The sequence below is a fragment of the Eublepharis macularius genome, chromosome 5 (assembly GCF_028583425.1).
Source record: "Eublepharis macularius isolate TG4126 chromosome 5, MPM_Emac_v1.0, whole genome shotgun sequence".
NCBI classification, from domain to species: Eukaryota; Metazoa; Chordata; class Lepidosauria; order Squamata; family Eublepharidae; genus Eublepharis; species Eublepharis macularius.
Window position 1 is genome coordinate 116091814 of NC_072794.1, and position 24014 is coordinate 116115827.

Below are 24014 nucleotides of genomic sequence, written 5' to 3' on the forward strand. Positions count from 1 at the left end.
AGCAGCCCAAGCCGGTGAAATTTCTCTACTAGGGGCTTGGTTTGGCATTCGGGCGTCTGTTGAACCAGTATCCAATCGGGTGGGCCGTGTTTGGCTAGGTCTTCCTCCTTTACAATCCAGGTCAGGTTCTCCCAGCGTTCTATAGCAAAGGAGAGAACTGCACCTGAAGGGGGCGTGATAGTGACTGATGCAGTTTCAGTGGTAGTGGTGCCTAGTAGGATGGTCATTCTAAAGGGGTCTCCTGCCTTCCATACTGCGGCCGACACTAAAATAACTTCACAGTATGGTCCGAGAGCCTCAGTGACAAATGGCGAGGTCTCGAAGTTGGCAGGGGTGGTATATTTGTCTACCACCGGGACTGCGGTGGGGGCAGGCCTGATACGGGGAAGAAACATACATGGAATTGGAGCGAGTGGTGACACTGTGTCAGTGGTCGAGTAGCACACTAGTTCTTGGGACATAGTTTTTACTCCCACACATAAAATAACAAGCTCTGGGGGTCGGATCCACTGCTCTTCACAACTGCGGAAGTTTGTGCGATCCGTGGGGGTGGTCATATTGCTCTGCTGCACAACCTTGCAGACCATCATTTCGTTTCCTGCCAGTGTATTTATGCATCTCCAGTGGGGGTAGGGCATTAATTTGGACGGGCGTCCCTCTATTAGGGTGCCTGCCAGCACGAGCAAACACAGGGTAGCCAGGTGCCTCATCTCCTGGCCTTCTTTTTCTTTTGTGGTGAAAATATCCTGGGGAGACCTGCGGATATAAGTACAGGCTCCCTGAGTTTATTGCAGCAAAAATGAATGAAGTAAAGCAGGGAAAAAGAAGGGTGTATTTCTGCCAGCACTGTATGTTAAGCGGGGTTCGAACGAGAAGTCCCGGAGCACTAAGCGAGCCTTCCAGCTTGTTGCTCTGGGGAACTCCTGTGCGAGGGTTTCTTTCTAAAGCATGTATATTTCGGGGGGGACGTCTTTGCGTCGAGCAAGGGTCGGCTGTGCGTTAGGCGGGATTATGCAAACTCGCCCCAGGGGTCCCTGGGTGCCTGGACTATGTGGCTTTCAGGTGCCCCTTGCTCGGTGGCGGGCTGTTTTTATTTTGCGGGCTGAGAGCTGTCGGTCCGGCTCGGCCTGGCCTTGCCGTTTTAAAACGAAAAAAAAACTAAAGAGCGGTTTCCATTAACTATAAGGGTTGCTGCAGACGGGGGCCCTTGTTTTAATTTTTCAAAAATAGGCCTTCGTCATATGTTTGCAGGACAACCAATTTTTGGGGGGGACTCCCTCGGGAGGCCCCATTTTCTGGTTTAAAAAAAGGGTACACCGGGCAAAAAAAGAAAAATACACTGAGCAAGAAAAATGCACTGAGCAAAAAGAAAAATACACGGAGCAAGAGGCATACGGGTGTGGGGTGCTTTTAGGTTGCCCTCACTTGGAAGGCCTGGCAGGGCTTCATTTTAACTTCAATATGTCTCCCCCCCTTCTTTTCCCTTATACGGTACGGGCAAGGGAAAAGATTACGTGGGGCGGGCGGCTGCTGGCGGAAAGGGCCGAAATGGAGCCGAAGGTGCTCGGCAGCGTTTATCGAAAAGCGGCGGAGGCGGCCGAGATCTGCCGGCGCCACTGGGTCTGGGTGAATCGGGGGGTCATCTTGGCGCGGGGGATCCTGGCTATGTAAATGAGGTACGCTGCCCCTTGTGCGTGGCGAACGCACCTCAATAACATATTCCAGAGGTCACATATTTACAAAATACTGGCGGGTCTTTTACCTTTGCACTAAAGCGTACTGGCTGGTGGCGCCGTATAGCAACTCACCATGACGAATATGAACATTAGTAAAAGAGGGATGTTGGGCTATCTGGGGGACCTTTTCCAGGGGAGGCACGGCCCTCAAAGCCAAAGCCGACCATCATGCGAAAGCGTGGGTCTGGCAGGTGAGACCCCGAATCTACGTAGATGCGGGATCTTCACCAGCACGGCGGGTGATATATTTTCGAATACAGGGATCACCTTATTTGGTGGTTCCACCATGTTCGAAAGAATACAGTCACCTCTGGGCTCAAGCCTCTCCGACCACTTTCACACACAGCAAATCTCTTTTGCCTGTGCAATTTTTTTCCGAACATGCGGCTTACAATCCAATCAAGAATCACTTTCGGTGGTGGTCCTATTTGGCTTTGATTGCCGTGTCTTCTCCTAAGGGTCCCAACTGTGGGGCCCGCCTAATGAAGTTAAAGAATAGAACTGGAAAAACTCTTGACCCTCACACTTACATCTACATATTCTACTGTTTCTTTTATACTAAAGCTACAAAGGTCTGGTCTAAGGGGACACAGGGTATCTCTGGCCCAGGGTGAAGGGATATCTGGCGAATCACTGGGCAGAGGGGGGCTGGGCTGGTGGTGGCTCCCCCAGGGTCGTACACAGGAGGGGCGGTTTGGAGCGGCTTCCCTTTCCATTCTTTTAATTGAGAGGCGTGAAAGTATTTTAGCCAGGTTTCTCCTGTTTTTCTCTGGATGGCTACCTGATAGACGGCTGGGGAGACTCTTTTTGTGATAGGGACTGGGCCTTGCCATTTGGCTGCTAGCGAATGCGCCTTTTGCGAAAACTTCCTGTACAGAACGAGCTGTCCTTCTTCCCACTGCCTGGGGTTCCTGACCCATCCTAGTTTGCGGTCCATATCTTTCTGAGCTGTGCCCAACCTCCGGGCCACTTGCATGTGGACGGCGTGTATGGATGAGAGCAGATCCTGGACCCAAGCGTCATTAATCACTACGGGCTGCATATCGGAAGGGAGCTGCGTATCTAGCCAGAAGGCTTCCGGGAGCTGCATTCTTCGCCCTGTCATAACCATATGGGGTGTTAGCCCGTGAACTGCGGTAGTGCCTCTAATGGCCATTAGGATTATGGGGAGTTTTTCATCCCAGTCTCTCCCGGAGGAGCGAACCATCTTGCGGAGAGCCTCCTTGAGGGTCCGGTTGGTTCTTTCTATTGCGCCTGAAGCTTGAGGGTGGCCTGCTATGTGGAAGCGTTGCTGGATGCCCAGTGCTTTACAAAGCTCCTGTGTTACTTCTCCGATGAAGTGTGAGCCTAAATCAGAGTCCATGACTCTCACAATGCCCCATCTTGAAAAAACATTATTAAACAGTAGTTTGGCTGTGGTGGCTGCATTGTTGCGCTTGCACGGAAACGCTTCGATCCATTTGCTAAAGGGGTCTATGACAGTGAGGCAGTAGCGATTGCCGCGAGCAGTGGGGGGAAGGGGGCCGATAAAGTCAATCTGTATGCGAGCCCAGGGTCCATCAATTCTCTGATGCTGGAGGGGAGCTCTAGGTCCGGTGGGGTCTGCATTGACCATCGCGCAGGACAGACAGTTGTCTACCCATTGCGCTACTTCGGTGCGCATGCCAGGCCACCAACCAACCTCTTTTACCCTTTCCAGAGTCAGATCCTTGCCTCGGTGTCCCTGCTCGTGGACAAACTGAATTAAGTCAGCCCTAACTTCCAATGGCACTACCCAATGGCGTTCGCCGGCTGCATCTACTGCCCAGACTATGCCTTCCTCTTCTCTGATCATGAGTCTCCCTGTCTGATCCCTTCCTGCGGCTAGGAGGTCAGTTATTTCTGGGTCAGATAGTTGCAGTTGTGCTAGGTCTAGTGTTCCTGCGGTTCCCTGAGCTTGGCTGCGGGCTTGTGCCCGAGTGGTGACAGGGCGGAGGGGACAATCGGTGGCCGATTCCGGTAGGGGAGCATTTTCAGTGGCGGCTGCCTTGGCTGCGAGGTCTGCCTGGTCATTCCAGTAAGCGGTCTCTGAGTTCGTCTTCTGGTGTCCCTTGACATGGGTCACCTGCGTTGGGCCTGAGCGGGACTGGAGGAGTGCTGCTACCTGCTGCCATAGCTGTAGGTGGGCTACGGGTTTCCCATCGCTGGCTCTCCACCCCTGATTCTGCCATACCGGGAGCCAGACTGTGGCGGCTTTGGCCGTCCAATCTGAGTCTGTATAAATGGCAAGTGGGCTTTCTGGGGCCTCAAACTCAAGCACTGCCAGAAGCGCTTGCACCTCAGCCGCTTGGCTGGAATGGGGGCGGGCTGGACCTTTGAGAGTATGGGCGTCGCTCACTCGCACGGCGCCGTAGCCTGTCCGAGGGGAGCCCCCAACGTGAAAGGAGGAGCCGTCACAGAACCAGCATGTGAAGCCGTTCTGTCGGGCTTCCTCTAGCGGGACTCCCCAAGTAACTGGCCAGACAACCTGTGGTGGCGGGTCCAGGGGGCACTCGTGCTCGGTCCCGGTTACCAATAGGCCATAGGGGGCTGGTGGCTCAGTGGTTTCCTTTTTGAATTCTACTCCGCGGTTGACCAGGGCCAGGGTCCACTGTGCTATGCGGGCGTTTGAAACTTGTCCGTCTTGTATTTTTCCCGACAGGATATATTTGAGGGGCGTGTGAGTGGTTTGAACTATTGTACGTGAACCTCCTATGATAAATTCCCAATGGGTCAGACTCCAAACTAGAGCAAGGCATGTCTTCTCGCATGGGCTAAACTTAGCTTCTACTGCGGTTAGGTTGCGAGAGGCATAGGCTACTACTCTAGCGGTTCCCGCTTGCTGCTGGGTGAGCGTGGCTCCTATGCTCTTGTCTGATACTGCTAACTGGATAAAGAACGGCTGGGTGACATCTGGATGGGCTAGGGCCGGGGCTGCGGCCAGGCTGCGCTTTAGCTCGGCTAAGGCTGTCTGTTGCTCCGGTCCCCACTCCCAGGGGGTGTTCTTCTTGAGGAGAGCATAAAGGGGGCGAGCTTTGTCTGCAAAGGACTCAATGAAGTCTCGGGAAAAGTTGAAAGTTCCTAGAAGGGCTCTAAGGGAGGGGACATCGGTGGGTGCAGGCAGCTTGGAAATGACCTCCATTCGCTGGGCGTCCGGGGTGCGACCCTCGGGTCCCAGGGTCAGACCCAGGTACTTGACGCTGGTCTGAACCAGTTGGGCCTTTTCCCTGCTTGCCTTGAACCCAGTCTCGCGGAGGAGTCCCAGGACTTCCCTGGTGATTTGGCGGGCTAATTCTTCCGTGGGGGCGTGGACTAAAATGTCATCCACGTAGCTCAGTACGTGGGGCCTCGAGGAGGGTTGGAGGCGTTCCCACATCTGAACTACATGGGCATGACAAATGCTGGGGCTGGAGTGGAATCCCTGGGGTGTCCGCTTGAATGCGTATTGCTGGCCGCGGAAAGTGAACGCGAACTTGTACCAGCAAGACTCATGCAACCGGATAGAATGGAAAGCGTTGGCCAGGTCTATGACCGAGTAGAACCGGGACCCAGCGGCAATGGCCGTCAGGATCTCATTGTACTTGGCCACAACCGGGGCAACTGGAGGGGTGGTGGCATTCAGGGCACGGAAGTCGACCGTCATTCTCCAGGTCACTCCATCTGCTTTCAGAACTGGCCACAATGGGGCGTTGCAGATGGACTGCATCGGGAGTATGACGTCCCACTCAATGAGTCCTTCTATAGTCTTGGCTATCCCTGCCTCAGCTTCCGCTGGGTACTTGTACTGTCTTTGGGGAGGGGGGTCCTTTCCTTCAATCAGGACGCAGGCGCCCTTCACTATCCCACACTCGGCTTTATCTGTCACCCACACTTCGGGAAAGTCCTGAACCCAGGGGTCTCCTGTGATGGGGGCGAGAGGAAGGGGGGCCTTGAGGGCTGCGCATCGATGGACTGCATTAACAAAGTCTGGGCCTCCCGGGATGCGCCACAGGAGCCCGTTCGCTAAGTCAATGGTCAGTCCCTCGGCACGGAAAAATGGCATGCCCAAAAGTCCATCATCTTCTCCCCGGTTTGCGCATGCCGAAATCCGGGTGGCCAGGCTCCCAACGGAGAGGGGGATATCCTGCCAGACCGGGGATTCCTGCGTGCCGCCTCCAAAACCGGCGAGCTGCATGGTTGTGGGGGTCTGAGTTCCCTCTGTGACTAAGGTGGGCCGGAGTATATTAAGTGAAGCTCCGGCATCTATGAGGAGAGTGGCAGGCTTCTTCTTTTCCCCGGGAGTCCCGATCCCTGCCTTCACTGTCGGTCTCCCCCATGTGTCCGGCTTTAGTTTGGCAACTATGCCCACGGAAGGAGACTGGGACTCGGGGCAACCCTATGCTGATCCTGCACTCTGGTCGGTGGAAGCGGCGCTTCCTCTAAAGGGGTTGTTGGGGCTCGGGCGCTCCCGGACTGCAGCTATCGGGGGACTCGAGAAGGGAGGGTCTGGCGGTAAAGGGGGCGCTGACGGGGGTACTGGGGGCTGCTGCTGGTCTTCCCACTCCATGATCGCCTTCATTAGAACGGACGTGGGCTTTCCGTCGAAGAGCTCCATGTTCGCTCCAATGTTTTTGAGGCGCATCCAAAGTTCCCAACGGAGGGAGTCCCTGGACTGGGGCGTGCTGCCTCGGTCCCGGTAGCCCTCGTGGTCGCCCTGCGGTGCTCCCCAAGCATTAGACTGATCTGGAGGCGGGTAGACCTGATGGTGGTACGGGTGCGATGCTCGCGAGTGAGGAGGGGCTATGGGTGCATCCTGCAGTCGGGGCTCGTGGGGTCCTTGCTGGGAGGAGGAACTGTAACTCGGGGCGGGTGCAAAGGAGACTCCCGGGCGGTAGTCCCTTGGTCCTCTTCCCCGGTTAAAGCTATTGCTCCGTCCCCTCAGGATTCCTCCCCTTGCCTCCGGATACGGGCTGCGTCCCTGTGGTCGGTATTGAGAGTGGGGGCCATGATTGGCATAGGTGACTGCACTTATCGGCTCGCTCTCCTTCCTACGAGAGGCCGGGGGCTTCACATGGCGGATGGCGCCGGTTTCTCGCAACAGGCCAGCAATGCTTCTGATGCGAGCCTCCAGGTCTCCCCATGAGATGCTCCCGGGCTCCACTCCTGCTAGTGCTAGGCGGGTGGTACTATTGAGTCCATCTAAGACTGCTCTCCTGAATTCTAATTCGTCAAAGTCGGGTACATCGCTTGCATCTAAATCTACTTCATCTGCTAGCTCAGCAAGAAGCTGTTTCCTAGATAAATATGCCTCTGGATCCTCTCCGGGTTTTTGAGACTCTGCAATATACAGGGCTTTCAAGCTTTTGGTGGGCCACAGGAATGCACAAATTTCTTTAATTGCTCCGTACTGACTGCGGGTGGCTAACCTTCGGTTCGAGATATAGGCATTCAGGGCCGAGACTATTTCAGGGGCAGCGCATTGGCGGGCCAGCTGGGCCACATCGGAACCACTAGCGGAAGGCTGAGAGGTGGTCACATGGGTGAACCACTGGATGGCTGTGTCTCGGTTTAGGGGTCCCATACGGTCTGCTATGGCTTGGAGCTCATCGGGCCTCCAATTGCGGGTTTCTTTAACGACCCGGTCTGTTTTCCTGCCATCCTCGTCCATGGATACAATTTCCTTGGTGGCTATTGGGTGGAGGGGCTGTGGGGCTTCCGCAGGCTGGGGCGAAGGGGGTGACCAGTTGTCGGTACTACCTTCGGGGAGGGCCAAGAGGGCTGCGGGATGCACGGCGGAAATTACGGCCTGCTGCATTCCCAGGTGCTGCTTTAGGGCCTCTAGCTCCGTCTTACAAGCGGAGTGGTCTGCTGCGGCTATCTTGGCGACTTTCTGCTCTGCCATGAACTGGGCAGCATGGGTTAATTTTGCAATTTTCTCTTGTCCTTCAATTACTGCGTGCTCAGCCATATCGGCACGAGCGGTGGCTACTTCAGCCTTGTGCTGGGCGTCCTGGAGGGCAGCGGCTAGTCCCTGCTTCTCCAGCATGAAGTTAACGCGTTCTGAACGCCACTCGGCTGCTCTTTCCTCATGTTCCTTTTTTTCTCTCCTTAGCTTTTCTATCTCCTGTTCCTGTTCTTCCTGAGCTATCTGTAGTTTATTAATTAGGGACACGCTGTCCTGTAGGGCGGTGAAGAGTGCCCAGGCTCCATACCTATCTTTCTTGCTAGACCTAGGTTTCTCTTTTTCGCAAAAATCTTGGAAGGCGCTTCTAACTATCTGGAGTGGGTCGGGTCCCTTGAAGGAACCGGCTTCCCAAGGGCAATCTCCTTTCTTAACTAGCCACTTCTCCAGACGGGGCACGGTGGGGGCTGCCCGGTACATTTTTCTTTTTAGTTTAAGGCTGATCTCGGGGGAGGTTAAAGAGTAGATCAGCGACACCAGGGGTGGGGCGATTAAAGCTGCTCAAGGGTTTTAACAACTTCTTCCTCTCTATGTCCCTTTTGGGAGGTTTATCCTTCCCTCAGGTCCTCAAGGGTTTTTACCAGGGGGTTTTAAGGTCCTACTTTTAGGTTCACAAGGGGATTTTTAAGGGTTCTACACTCGGCTCTTCTCCACCAGGGGAGAAGGAAAATTCCTATTCCCGTTTCAAGCTTGCCTACAAGCCACGGGACCAGGAAAAGTTTACTGGCTCAGAGGGTGCTCTCAAGCTCTCTAAGCCCAAGAACCAAAACGCTCAGTGCTTCCAAGCCTCTGCTCAGAAGCCAAAGCTCAGGGGTCTCCCAAGCCTCTACTTGGAAAACCAAAGCTCAGGGGTCTCCCAAGCCTCTGCTCAGGAACTGCAATTAAGGGGGTCTCCCAAGCCTCTGCTCAGGCAACCAGAAATGCTCCCAAGCCTCTGCTCAGGAACTGAAGTGCTTCCAAGCCTCTGCTCAGAAGCCAAAATGCTCTCAAGCTCTCTGCCCAAGAACTAAACTCAAAGTGTCCCCAGGCCTCGTGCTCAGAGACAAACGGTTAAACTGTCTCCAAGCCTCGACCAAAAGACTGAAAGCGCTCAAGGACTGCCTCTGCAAGTCCCCAAGCGAAATTGCTCAGGAGTAAATTTACTGTACTCCCAAGCGGAAAAAGCGCTCAAGAGTTCTACTAACTCTCAAGCGAGGTGCGCTCAAGAGTTCTAACAACTCCCAAGCAAAAGTGTGCCCAAGAGTCCCACTGACTCCCAAGCGAGGTGCGCCCACGAGTCTGACTTAAAACTCGCAAGCGGAAAGGCGCCCAAGAGTCTAACTTAAAACTCTCAAGCACGGTGCGGCAAGCTGCCGCGGGGCTTCAGGAACCTGGCTTCAGATTCCCAAAGCTAAACTGACCAAATGGACTAACGATCCCTTCACGTTTCCTCCGGAGCGGGGATTGAAGCCTAAGTGCTGGCAGGAACGGGGTTTGGACGGGCTTAGGAGAGACGGGGGAGGGCGGAAGAGAATTTTATATGTGCTGCTTCAGGATATATATATAAATCTATAGAGCCTACTTCTGGGATCCCACCCACATAGACGCGTTTAGGCGGCCCGGAAAGTGGCCAGGAACTTCACCAGTTCAGAGGTCCTCACCCACAGTACACCGGTTATAACGGCTGGAGGGCCTCGCGGTGCACCACAAAAGGCAAGTAGTCCAAAGCTGGCTGAAGGAGGAAATGGGGAAAAGCCAACCCACAAGATAGAAATGCTCACTAGAGCCACACACACTCACACTTTTAATTCCCTAAGCTAAATTGCGCTCTTTGCACTGAGGTCTGGAAAATTTTCCTCTAAGTCAGTTCGCTGAAGACACGCGTGTCGACTCACGTGTATTCACACGAACCGGGTTATGCCCGCATTCTCCACCAGTAAACTGTTACCAGAACTGCTTTTTATTATAAGGGGGAAATTAGCTTTAGCAGTCTGTAACTTAAATTTAGCGCGGATCTTAACCTATGTTTACGGAGGTCCCGATCCCAGACACTCTAGTGAAAAAGAGGCAGACAAGGAGTAAGGTCCAAACACGTGTATTGAGTGTAGCGTAAGCCTAGCTTGCACAATCATACAAAGAACATACAAGGTCTAAGAAATACAGAGTAGGAAATACAGAGACGTTCGCATTAGCTGGTTCCCAACGATGATAGGGGGAATACTCACTTATCCTGAAGCGAAGCAGAGACACAACAGCGAGGTGGCCCAATGCCAGCACTGGAACCACAGACGGACAGCAAGGAAGTCTGGATAGGAATGGCCTAAGCACCGAGTGGTCTGGGAGACCAGCTTAAATACCCCAAAACGTACCCTGGGGCTGGTGCTGTACTTGGTGGTTCTCACAGATTAAAACAAAGGGTCTAATGGGCTACTGAATGGCTTGGATGGGCCACTTTGGTAATCAGATTGTGATAAGTGACACCTCAGGAAGAGGGGACAAAAGAGGGAGGGGGAAATCCAAGTGGGCTGAAAGGATGTTCCAGCGGACAGGGCTTGTCCTGATGTCATCAGCTTTGGAATGCGGAGGTTTCTTTGAGATGCATTCTCTAAGTGCTTGGGATGGTCGGCACTTAGTTCCTTCTCCGGGGCGGCTCCTAAGATATGCAGAGCAGGGCGAGGGGCTCTCGCTGCGGACGTGGTGTGCCCGCTTCGCCGAAATGGCTTCCCAAAGCAGTCTTCTTCCCAGGGTCTTCTGGCTGCCTGAGAACATGGATGCCGGCTGGGCATAGCTGGGGCTGAATAGCAGGCTGCCCGGTAGCGAGGGCAAGCTCGGCGACCGACCCGCGGGAGGCTCCAGGCGGGAACTGACCAGGGAGCGCCTAGCCAGGCTCGCTGGAGGTTTCCCCGGCAGGCGCCCGGCTGCTAGCCGCGGCTTGGGCCCATATGAGGCAGGCTTCCATGGAGGCAGCGGGAACAACACTTTAAAACACAGTCCAAAGCAGGGAACAGGCACGGTCCGTGGCAGATGGCAGTGCAGGCACGGGGCACACTTGTAACACAGTCCAAAGCACACTGGGAGGTCCAGATACAGGTTAGGGCAGGGTTGCCCAGAAGGAGAGTCCTTTGTGCAGTTATCCAAACATGGAGTCAGTAAACTACACAGTCTATTACAGCAGCAGGGTAATTGGCACGCAGGCAGGAAACTGACACGTGTATCAGAACACACACGTGCAAAGCAGTCTTTGTGCAGCAGTGAAACAGTAACGCAGGAAACTTTAGCACAGTTCATAGCAGGCTTCAAAGCAGGGGAGGGGGCCTACTTGGCAACAATTCATAGGCAATCCCATCAACATAAGAAAAAAGTGATTATGAGTGTTTCTTTCCACCTCTGCACTTAAGACTGTGTGGTTTTAGAAGGACGTTTTCCTATAGATGTACAACATGTACTCTGGTAATAACCAAAAAAACCAATGGACCAACAGTTCAACACTTATTCAGAGGACTTTAATTTTGGGAATGAGAAGACTGGCAGGGTGGCTCAATCCACATTTGGTCCTTGCCAGGTCACTTGGTTGACCTTCACAGGCTTTGCAGTGCACATGGTTGACTTCCTCTATCAGAGGGCTTCCTCTATACAAAGATGGCCATTATTTGAACAAATTCCAAGTAGGACAAAGCAAAAGGGGACAGAGGAGATTAGATTACTTTTACCTACTGGATGAATTGTCAAAAGCTCTGTCCCTGTGACCTTCTAAAGAACTACTGTGCCACTTCAGCATCCCAAATCATAGCTAAGACAAACTCCTAAGACGGCTCACTTGGCAGCAGCTACCTCTGCCCTCTGCCAAGGGAAAAGGGAAAGAAAAAACTGGCCTCTCTCTCCTGCTCTCTGCAGAATCAACTGCAGCTTCAGGAAAGGGAGATATTTAGAAAGTGGAATAGGTAAGACAGAGGAGAGACAAGATTTCTCACATCAGGTCCAGTTTGACCCTCAGATTTTTAAAAATGAGATTTGGCATATTAATGGAAGATAGCATAATGGAATATCCATGTGCACAGACAACATACACTGAATAACAGATGTTGGAGACAAAGAAACACTCTAAATGAGCTCCCTATTCATAGCCCCCTTGACATCACAAGTAGCCATTGTGACCGACCTAATGCAAAGCAAAGCACTGGCAGATGGCTCTAGGATTTCCCAACATTATACACATCAATACAAACAAGCACAAATGAGACCCTGTAAAAGCCTCTATCAAATCGCCACCTCAGAAAGCTATGCATGTATGATATCGCAAAAGAGTTGGGGAGAAGAAAGTGAAAAACTCCCCAGTGGGGATGCCACAGAAGATCAGCAGCTCAACAGCCAGGGACCAACCCCAGATGAGATTCCCAAGGAGGAGAAAGGAGATGAGGGGCTACCGTGTATCCTCATCAACACCAATTCTTCACCAGTGTTAGCGGAAGTAATGGGAAGGCTTGCAAAGAGAGCATGGGCAGCAGTAGCGAGAGATGACCGGTAAGCATACCCATTCTGACTTACGTTGAGAAAGAGTGAGTTTTACGTATATAGGTGCGTGCAGTAAGGAATACAGCCCAGAGGACCTTGCAAGCTTCATAAGCACACCAAGCATCTACATTTTATGCACTGCTTATCACTATTGCATTTCTATGCCTGTTCTAGTTACTGCTACTGTCCTTAATATCAACGTGTTTTCTGCCAGTATCATGCATGCTTTTAAAACCACGAGCAAGCAATTCAACAGCTGGGCTAAATCAGCCCCCCGTTTAATTGGATGACAAGAGCATAACGGCTTCACAATTACAGACTGCTACACTAACCTGTAGCATCCCTAAATTCCTGAGGTGGCATACTAGTCATAGCAACCCATATGGTATCTGGCTGAGTGGAGATTTGAATGCATGATCCTAATGTCTCCGACTGCATCAAGCTCAGATCCTATGGCAGCTTTCCCCTTGCATTTCTCTCCAGCCACCGTGAAAGCTTTCCTCTGCTGTGGCATTCATTCCTTCTGTCAGTAGCACTTTCACATGCACAAAACCAATGTTTTTCAAGAAGTGAGCACCACAGCAAAGGAAGGCCTCTGCAGCTTCAACAGTGGCTGGAGAGAAAAGGGAATAACGTCACAGGAGCCAAGCCTCAGGAGCACAGTTGTGTACAAATTGAACAAACAAGTTAACAATGAACAGTGCCCACCTTGCCTATACTTGCCAAATGATGCTGGCTCTAGGGACTTTAGATCTTACGTGCATTTGTTTAAAATATTTATAAACATGTCTTATTCCAAAAGAATTTGGGTCCAAAGTCATGTAATAGTTGGTTATACACATTTGGAATGATGGCATTCCAAATTTTAAGGCAGCTGTAAAAACCATTGTTCTTAGCAAGGCATTGCCTTTGAAATTTGCTGCTGCTGTGGGGAATAACAGCAATACCACCAACCAGTGATGGGCATTTGACCTCTGCCTGCCTAGTGCCTCGTAGCCGCCTGTCAAACCCCATCATCATCAACCCCCCCCCCTTTTCCTTGTTAAACCCAATCAGCAGCTCAAGTGAGGAGCTCCATACCCTCCTTTTCCCGGGCTCAACCTCTAACTGGAGCATGACCCAGGCAACCACCTCTAGGACAGGGGCTAGATGACATATTTGCCTCTTCCAAAGCATCTCTCTGTTAACATGCAACTTCATTGTAATTGTTAACTAAGCAGTAACTTTTGCCTGTATATAATAGTCAGTATAACTGATATCTGGCTGAACGCGCAGACTAGACTGGGACTTTGCCAGGTCTGCACACCAGGTTTCTCATATCCAGTGGATGGGGACAGTATTGCAACAGTCTCCAGGGATACCATTTCCCTTGCCAGGTATTTCATCAGCAGTGTGCACCTGGGGCTGGGGTCACAAGTTAGACTGAGGATTCCGGTAATGCACCACTCACCTTGTTTGGAAGGCCCAGTGGCCTTCCTATCCAAAGTTAACCATATCGGTTTTAGAGACCATTGAGCTGATAATTCTAGGGGACTTCAACAACCAAAGCAAGGCCTGATTGTCTAGTGCAGCTTCGGATTCCATGGCTGCTGCAATAACCCTGGCGTTTTCTCTATTAACACTGGACCTGAGACACAGCAAAGCGTACACACAATGGTGTGCTGTCTGAGACAGGAGGAAGGAGAGCAAAGAGCAGAGGAGTTCATTAGTCCATCTTACGCTGTCCTCTGCTGGGTAGGTTTCGACATTGGGTTCTACTGCTTGAAGCACAGTTGGTGATGGAGGTGTCCAGGAGTGCTTTTTTGCAACTAAGCTGCAGCCATTCCTGGAGACAGCAGTCCTGGCCGCAGTTATACATGCCTTGGTAATATCCAGATTAGGCTTCTGTAGCACACCGAGCGCAAGGGCATTTGAAAACAGCTTGGCAACTTCAGATGTGGCAGAATGCGGCAGCCTGAAATCGAGCTGGGGCTCACGGCCAGGGCCATCCAATTACGCTGATCCCAACTTGCCTTCAAGCTCAATGAAAAGCGCCGTTAACCTTACAAGCTCTAATTAGCGCTGGCCCTGGCTATCTGAGGGACTATCTTAACCCATACGAACCTGCCCGTGATTTCATACTAACGGATGCTGCGTCGCTTCCACCTGCTTGCAATAAATTTGGGGAGATGAGGGAGCTCACGAGGCAAGACTCTTCGACAACGGCTCCCAGGCTTCCTAACTCTCCAGGAAGTCTCTCTGGCTGCCTCCCCCTCTGAACTTTTCACTCCAGGGAGCTGCTGGTGCGAGCTGAACCCAATACCTCGCCTTTTTACAGCAGGCATCAACTCTTTTTACTGGCTTTTAAGGCTTTATCTTCAAATTGATTGTTTTAATCTGGCTGGATCTTACTTGTTGCTTTATTGTTGTTTGCTGATTGGAGTGTTACTGCTTACTATTCAGTGCTTCAATTACTGCTTTCATTTTAGTTTATTGCATATTTTGTGCTTTTCCCTTTTGTTAAGTTACCCTAAATGCAAACACTCCTCTTTTATTTATCAGGATAAGCTGTTTATGGAAGAAAAGTGGTTACAGACTGCCAAAGCCTGGTCTTGAATGGTTATTTTTTGCCTTTCAAAACTAAGCAGCAGAGAGAGGCTGAAAAGGTATGACCTACCCTGTTGTAGCAGCAATGATGCTAAACATTTCCCTGGCATGCAGTTATTAAAAGGTCTGCGCTTTGTAAGTGGAGAAGTGTTTATCATTAAATTGGGGAAGTGCTGAAAGTTGAGCAGTACAACGAACACTCATAGCTTTTGAATAAGTAGCAATAATGAGGTTTTTTTAAAAAGGAAATTGTGTTTTCTTTTTTGAAAGAATGGAAGGTCTCTGTTTTAAAATTTGGATTTAATGCAGTATGACTTTGTAAGAGACATTAACGGTCTTAGAAATCAGCATTTCATCCCTACTGCAAGTTACAAGCACAACCTGATATGAATGTTGCTGTCTCCAACATGAGCCGTTAACACTCTTTAAAAATTGGCTTATTTAGCTTCTTCTGGGTAGCAGCAGCAGTGGACCCTAAAACACAGGTAAAGATCTGCCTTGGGTCTCCGTGAGGAAGGTGGACGATAAATAAATAAATAAATAAACTGTTCTGGACTGCACACTTTGTTCATAGTTTCCAGCAAAGAGACACTTTTCCGTGATGCATATTTTAAAACCAGAGTTGATCAAAAGTCACATTAGGAAGATGTCAAAGTACAGAGAGGCCTGAAGCATTAAGATGTTCCCAGCAATCACTGATATTACTATTTCTGTTAATGTGATTAATGTTTTTCTCCACTAATTTACACTGCATCATTATATAAAATGACAAGCGGGGACACACAAGGACTTGCAGGAAGCATTTTATTTTCCACTCCCCCATTATTTCCTCTTTTCCTTCCCAGAAAGCCCCCACAAGGTCTCCCCTTTCCCTGTTTTTTCCTCTCCTTCCCACCCACCAGTCCACCTACCTTTATTTGCCCCCTGATTGCAGCTTTCCCTCCTTCACTACCTCTGGTGCCCTCTACCCAAGAAAAGTATGGCCCAACTGCATAGGGCCAGCCGCTGGGCCCAATTGCACAGTGAGGAACCTGCAAGAAGTTGCAGAGGGCCACCTCACTTTCCCGTTTACCCCCTCCCCACACGACTTCCTATTTCCCTCCTCCAGGCAACTCCCATATCCTTATCTTTCCCTGCTTCCCTTTCTCCTTCCCACCCACCCACTTTTTATCTGTTCCCCAGCCCCAGTCTTCAACTACATTTATTTATTTATACTATACCTCCACATCAGGGACCCAAAGCAACTTACACCTCTCCTCCATTTTATCCTCCAAATAGCCTTGTGAAGTAGAACAACAGGATTCTAGTCCAGTGGTATCTTAAATACAAACCACAAATTTCAGGATATAAGCTTTCAAGAGTGAAAGCTCCCTTTGACAGATGCTTTGTCTTTTGAAAGTGTGTATACACTGAAAATCATGTTGGACTTTAAGGTGCCACAGGACTCAGTCTTGCTGTTCTACTGCAGACCAACATGTCTACCCACCTGAAACTACCTGTGAACTAGGCTAGACTAAGAATGTGTAAGTGGACCAAGGTGACCCAGTGAGCTTTCACAGCAGAATGGGAGTCAAATCTAGATATCCAGATCCTGGTCTGAAACTTTAACCACAAGTCCTCACTGGCTTTCAGAGGTGGCTACTGTTGTACAGTAGCACGCAGCTGGTCCTGAGTCAAGCAAGAGGCATGACAGCATGTCACCTGGTGTTTTCTGCCAGGCCTGGCCTCAGATGTTCTCCCTCAAAAGCCAAAACAGCCCTGGAAATGGCCCTGCCCATTCCCTCTTGTCTTTTACTAACAGAAAACAAGGTTTGAAGGCTGGCAATAGTTGTGGTTGCCTAGCAACCCCGCACTGGTCACTGAAAGGGAATTCATTTCTTAAAAGCTACAGGTGCCACTTCTGTTATCTGGGTGTGTGTGTGTGTGTTAGATTTCAGATTTTTCTGCAAACTTTCGGCTTTTTTCAGGTTTGTAGAAAGATCTGTCTTGTCCATGGCTCCAGTCTCTGGCTTTAAGTATTTGGCCAAGTTGAGAATTAGATATATTGATGATAGCACATTCCACAAATAAGCAGTGTGTGATCTACTTATGCAAATGCTTACTTTTCCTGTTTTAAGCCTACAACATTGAAAATTTAACAAACTATCTGGAAAGCAAAAAAAAAAAAAGCTTCTGTGTAGTTCTGCCAAACTACTCATGATTTTACACACTTGTTACCTCTTCTCTTCCTTGCCCAGCCTTCTCCCTACCACAAACGCTTTGATAACAGACCTTCCTCTATTTAAACCAAAATCTTAGCTCTTTCTCACCCAATTAGATTTTTGCCTTCTCTAACCAAGCCTTAGATATAGCAGTCCATTCTAGGATATTAATTAGAATTACACATTCTATATGTGTTAAAAAACACACCCATCTTGCCTTTCTTCCAAGCAGCTCAGGATGTTGCACAAGACCCTTGCTTCCTGATTTTATTTTCACAACAACCCAGTGAGGTAGATTAGACTGCGTTACTGGCCCAAAGGTGCCCAGTTTGAAACAGAGTCTCCCAGATTCTAGATTCTAGCCACAACGTCACACAGACTACCTTACAAGAGATTATGTGAGTATAAGCACAGACCAAAGAAAACTACTTTGTTACCAGTGAAGTAGCTTCTGTTATTGATCGTAGGCTCAGTCCATTAATCAGCTTCAAACTGAAGTAAAGCAATCCTAACACAGACACAAACAGCCCTTTTAACCTCTTCTCCACTGCTTCTCCTATCTCATGCTCCCAATGCCCACACATGATTCATTATCTTACCGCTCATGTCTCCAGTCCACATCCACAATGCTCTCCACTCCCTTACTCAGTTCCTTCACCTGAAGAATCTTCTGTTGCTGCATTGACTGTAGGAACTTGGAGAACTAAAAAGAGAAAGGCAATTACAATCTGATGCTGGACACAGAGCAGAGGTGAGGAATGCTAGAGTTAACACTATCCAGTGGATTGGTGCAATCAAATCGCTGAAGAATTGTTTGCAACTGTCTGTTGAGGTGTGATGAAAATTGTGATTTGGAAAGGTAATGTGATATGATGGACTTGTTTCAGAGTGCATTCATACTGAGATTACTTAACATTTGGTCTTGTAAATCCAAAGACACTCCTCAATCCATGTATACGTTGTAAAGACACTGGCAGTGCAATCCTATGCCGAGTTACTCCAGTCTAATAACAATGAAAGCAATTGGTTTAGACTGGAATAAATTTGCACAGGATTGCACAGTGGGATTACTGCAAAGGTAAGATTACAATGTAGATACACTTATCTCCTCTGAGATACTAGCTATAGAAATATGTTCTTTCTACTAACAAAAACCATTTAAACATTTCTCTGATTTGTGTACTCATAGTGAAATACACATGCAATGATCTACATGCACATATTTTTTCCCCAACCAGTGATCCACTCTCTTTGTGAAGGGTGTGGAGAGAGACAGAAGCACCTCCAAATGGCAGTGGACCAACAAGGCAGTTTGGCCTGAAACACCACAGACACCAACTTACACGGCCAACAGCAGTTCTCCTGAGCTCTGCCCATGGAAATATGTACACAGCATTCCACAGAGGTGCATAGACAGAAGACTTGCACCTCTGTAAAACTCTGTATCCAAACTCCATAGTTTCTTTTCTGAAAGTTGCAAATTCAACATTTAATTTTGCTCATTTGCATTATTCAAATCTGACTCATAAGTCTTCAGAGAAAGAGTTTTTCCCCTCTGCTTACAGCTGGGCATTTAAATATGAGAGACAGGGACAAACCCTCACCCTTGTTTTCAAAGTTTAATCATTAATTTTTTCCCCCACCCTTAAACAGTACTTGGAAAAAAGCAAAACACTCTCACCTTCTTGTAGCTGGATTTCTTTATGTCTATTTGTTGACCTTTTGGACTATTGGTAAATTAAAGAAGAAAAAAATTACATGAATTAAATAGTTGGAATCAAACTTAAACAACTCCTAGGTTTGGGCCAATTTTTAAAAAAGATGTTTTTTCCAGCTTTCTCCTACTCTTCACAAGAGTTTTGGATTAAAATCAGCATACTTATTGTGCCAACTCATTTCTACTGGTTTAAAAAAATGGTCAAAAATGTTAAAGATAATCCATCCAAGGAGCAATTCATTAACACACTGGCTGGCTGCATTTCTGATCCACTGATAAATGGTGCTGCTTATAGGAGGGAACACCAAGAGCTCTCGCTATCAGTGCAATCCTAAACAGAATTACTCCAGTCTAAGCCCATTGATAGGCTTGCACTGTGTGTCACGAAGGCAGGAACTTAACTTGTACAGAGTGGCCACAGTTCATTCAGTGGTGAGTCACATGCACTGCATGCGTAAGCATCCAAGTTCAATCCCTGTTATCTCTGACTAAAAGAATTCTGAGTAGCAGGGCAGGGAAAACCCAGAAAGCTACTGCTAGATGGACTAAACTGAATAGGGCAACCAGACCAATGGCTTGGACTAAATATGTATCAGTTTCATATGTGGTTTACAAGGGTTTCGAAAGACAGTCCCTTAAACCCAAGCCTAAAGGAAAATAAACATTACAGACTGATTGACAATGTATAACTGGTGGTAAAAGGGAAATTCTCCTTAGCTGTAGCAATTTCATTCTAAACAAATGTCTTTTAAAACCAAAACAGCCTAGAGGACAGAAAAACTTTCTAAAAACTAGACACCTGGTTAATTGTATGTCCTGGTTACACAGCATTGTATTGACAGATCAGGTGTTTCAAGTAAAAAGCCTGTTTTTCTCTAATACCCTCACCCCTCTCTGCCCAAGAGAAGAGAGATCTGACTATACCTACCAGCATGAGAACATGTAATTACGCAGAAAGGTGCTGGTCAGCAGAGGGAGCTCAGACTTCTTTATTTTACATTTTAAGGCATGGAAGAAGCACTGATGAAGTAATGCATCCATTTGTTCTGTAAAAAAAATGGCACAGTTTGTCCCTGAAATTCGACACAGAATACAACATGGGCCAGGTCACCAGTGATAATAATTACAACGAGAACTTCTCCACTCTAGCTCTAAGCTGGGTCAACATTAAACAGCAAGAAGATTAGCATGCTACACCACAACAGGACCCTGAACTCTGAACTTCCACTTGCCTTTTCTGACATCCACTCCTTTTAACAAGTCACATCATGGCTTGTATCTCCTCTTTCATGTACACAGCACTCTTTTTAAAAGAATCAGTGAAAGTATGCCAAGGTTGACAGGACTCTACTGCCCAACCTAGGCTTCTACTGTAGCAAGCTGGGACACCTGCAGCAATCACGGCGCTCAATAAAACCTTCCCTCATTTGTTACAAAGTCACCTGGGGTATGCCGTGGTATGCGGCCATTAAGTGAATGTAAGGCTACTGTGTAGCCTGTAAGCCTGGGACCTCCAGAGCCGGGATGCTATCTCCAAACACTGGCTAAAAATGCATATATCCCCCTCGCCCATTACATCGCCCACCATAGATAGAATGTACACAATGATTTTGTAAAATGTGAGGTGCCCCGAAGTCAGTGAGCTATACCTGCCTCTCTTGTCACACAATCAAGCAACTGCTCTCTTCAGCCAGAGAAGAATTTCTAGAATTCATACAGAACAAACCCTTGAGCACCTCCTTAACAGTGATACCTTGTGGACTCCTGCTGTCTTCCAGTTCCTGGAGAACATCCAAATCGTCTTCATCAATAGTCTCAGCAGCTCCGTTCTCACTAGGCTGCTCCTTTTCTCCCATTTCAGCACTCTCAGTAGTTTCAATGAGGCTCACATTCCCAATGTCTATTTGCAGGGATGGATCAACAGGGAGGCTTTTTTCAGGCACTTTGCTAGGCTCTCCTTTATCGTCCTGTTCCTCCTCTGCAGCATGTTCAGTGACAGGTTCGGCCTCCAGTGTGACTATTGTGGGTGGACATGTCTTGTCACCAAAACTCCTTTTTAATTAAAATGTGTAATTAAAAAATCAACAGAAGGCATAATAAATCACACTTTAAATTCCCATTTTAGCAAAACAGAAAAGAAAAAAAAGACAGAGAAAAGATAAGATAAAGTCAGTTAAAATAGAGTTGTGAAAAACCCATCCTCTTCACCCTAAAGAATGATTACTCTGTAAACATGAGAGCAGCAGTAGACAGCAGTTCCAAGATGATCAGGGTTAGAACAGTTTGAAAAAAACCAAGGAGCCTACTACATTTATTTAATGCCAATTAAGTGCCAAGTGGCAGCAGATGGCCATAGATGAAGCAAGGTCTTGTTTGCATATTTCCCACCAAATCCATACTTTGGCTAGGAATTAGAGTATAATTTAAGGAAACCATAACCTCATAGCCCACTAAACAGCACAAGACACAGGTTCATTTTAAGGGAAAGCTCCTATTGCTATTCTGGAACCAGGAACACACATGCATGTCCTAATCTAGTATGAATCGTTTGTTCATGGACTTAGGCAGGAAAGAAGGGTCACATGAGCTAACAGGAAACTGGTAGTACAAGAGCTTCTGAATAAATCCCTCACCACACTCATTTGACTTTGGTGTACTGAGAATAGGGCACCTGAGCCAAGAACATCCTGCCTCAGCATGACGCCTCATTGTGGCTATAAGTATTGTTCAAAACCATGCACCTATGTGGATCTAAGACTGTTGGGAAGGACTTCTGCTAGTCACACTGAAGTCCTGGCTTAAGACCCTTTGTCAGTTGAAGCTCAGATACTAGTCAAGGCTACTTGTTTCCTCATTGTGCACTGCTCAGGGCTAATTCTTCTCCAACCCAAACTTTGGAGTCCAGAAACTATTTTACAGTTAGTCAAAGGTCCATATAGCTTTGCTCTCATTTTGTAAATTATCTGTTGCAGCTGGTTATGTACCCACCATAGCTGATCCATGTAAGTATGCAGCACAGTGAAGCCTTTTCCTTTCATTCCAGCAGCCAACATCTCCATAGTGGACATGGTAGCTATTCCAACAGCCACTGGAGCTCTGAAAGAAATATAACGTTTAAAAGTTACCACAAAATGCTCATTATATCTAGAGCAAGCTATGCATTTGCAACTCCCAGCCTAGAATCTCATTAAAAGGGTAATGGCTCAGCCCTGCTAGAGCAAGCCCTAAGTGGTTAAGAATAAATCAATGGGAACTACATATCTTGGAACAGTAAACAATAACGAATTTTAAGAAGTCCAAGCAGTTGCTCTTCAAAGCCAGAGTTTTAAAAACCACTAATTCTAGGAGCCGGGTTTAAATGTTCAGTCATTAATCTCCTCCAAAACAGTTGAAGTGATGGAGGTCTTCTAATGTCCTCTGGAGGCTGTTTCACAGAATCAGAGTATCTAGGATAATAGTCTGCAAACAACTGTCATTTTTTGTACTCTTGCAGAGGTTGGAACCATTACAAAGTATTGCTGTGCTGAGTGTAGCTACCACATGGGCTCAGACAGACACAGCCGGTCATTGCGGTATGTGTGGGCCTCAGGTCACAAAGGGGAATCATTCTGATGCTACTTTTCCTTATTTACATTTGTAATATACATTTAAGCAAAAAACAGTCAAGCATATCTTGGTAAAAAAAGACAAGGTCACAAGTTGGATGAATACTTGTCAGGGATGCTTTAGGCTGATCCTGCACTGGGCAGGGGGTTGGACTAGATGGTCTGTATGGCCCCTTCCAACTCTATGATTCTATGATTCTAAGTCTAATATAAGCATCTAGTAAATCTCTTCCAAGTTTCATGTAGGACACATGCATGGTAATTTTCTACCATCGTGGAGGGGCCACTGTTTAGTAGCAGACCACTTGCCTTGCATCTATATAATACCAAATTCAATCTCTGGTTAAAGATTTTCTGGAAGTAGGGTTGGGAAAGCCCTCTTTCTGAAAACTTGGAAGACCTGCCAGTCAAGAGTGGGTTAAGAAATAGCTAATGGACCAATGGTCTAAATGGACAAAGCAGCACTTTGTATGTATTGCTAAGGAGAGGTAAAGACAAAATAATCTAACTCCCCCTCTTCAAATGTGCAAACATAAGGTTTGCAGCCTGACCAGGTACTTAAACATCTTGGGACTTATAGTTTTTAAACTTCGATACAATAATCCTTAGCAAAAAAAAAAAAATTAAGTTCCATATATCTCCCAAGATTGGGGTGGGGGTGGGGGGGATTTTCAAATACTTTGAGGCTTGTAACCTACAAAAACCTAATAATTTAAAATCATTTGACAAACATTATTTATAACTCGGGTTCAAATTTACACATTTTAAAAACATTTCTGGGATATTAAATATACATCATGACAATACTTAACATGCTCTTGTGCAGATTTCTAACCAATTGGCACAACTATGTGGCATTTTTTTTGTTGCATGGATCTGGATTTGATCACCATAGAACTGCATATGATCTTTTGTTCACCATCTCCAAATATGAAATAAGAACAAAGACGAAATATTCATTTTCAAGAGAAATCATACCTGTTTCCCACCAAGGTAATAGCACATAATGTACCCCGATCTATCTGAGGAAGACCACTAGAGGGCACTACAACTCCAGGAAGCATTAGATCTATGGAAACAAAAAGCAATTAGCATCCTGCAAAACTTTTCAGAACAGCTATCACCTTTGCCCTACAACCCTTTTTTTTAACTTCAGCTAGAAACACGATCTAGCACTCTTTCATCAAGCATAATCTTTTCAGCAATGCTAGTGCTGGCTTTGAGGCCTACACAAAACATGACCCTTGGTTTGAAGGCTTTGACTTTTTGTTCCTAACAACCAGTAAGACTTTCCTGCCAAATTTCCTATCCTCAGTTTTGCAGCCACAATACTAAAATTCATCACCTGGAAAACAAATAATACAAATCTGCTACACAAAAAAGTTGGAAATTAAATAAGTTGGAGGATTTCTTTTTCCATTGAAATGAGGAAACAGGAGGAATGGAGCTGGCTTCCTACTTCAGGGACCAAAGCTTGCAGCGATGTCTACTTGATCCTTTTAGTGGCTGCATGCAGTAACCAAAATTTGGGCAAGTTGTTCAGAGGTTTACACTTTTTTCAGATTCTATAAATTCTAGAATCCATACTTGAAAAATACACACACTGTTTAGAAAGCAATGCAAATTATTTACATTAAGCCTCACACATGATTCCAACAAGTTACATTCCTAGATCTTATTTTTGCTATCCAAATGTCTTCTCATAGCAAAGCCTACTTC

General features: G+C 47.6%; 1 protein-coding gene across 1 annotated transcript in view; it reads right to left on the reverse strand.

Annotated features, from left to right (window-relative positions):
- EIF2D (eukaryotic translation initiation factor 2D) overlaps nucleotides 1–24014 on the reverse strand; it is a 44183-nt gene that overhangs the window by 15009 nt on the left and 5160 nt on the right. The window contains exons 4-9 of the mRNA XM_054980630.1: nucleotides 23274–23364; nucleotides 21679–21786; nucleotides 20444–20742; nucleotides 19619–19736; nucleotides 18655–18700; nucleotides 17573–17676 (exon numbers count right to left, since the gene is read on the reverse strand). Coding sequence (XP_054836605.1) covers nucleotides 17573–17676; nucleotides 18655–18700; nucleotides 19619–19736; nucleotides 20444–20742; nucleotides 21679–21786; nucleotides 23274–23364 — 766 coding nt within the window. The remainder of the gene's footprint in view (nucleotides 1–17572; nucleotides 17677–18654; nucleotides 18701–19618; nucleotides 19737–20443; nucleotides 20743–21678; nucleotides 21787–23273; nucleotides 23365–24014) is intronic.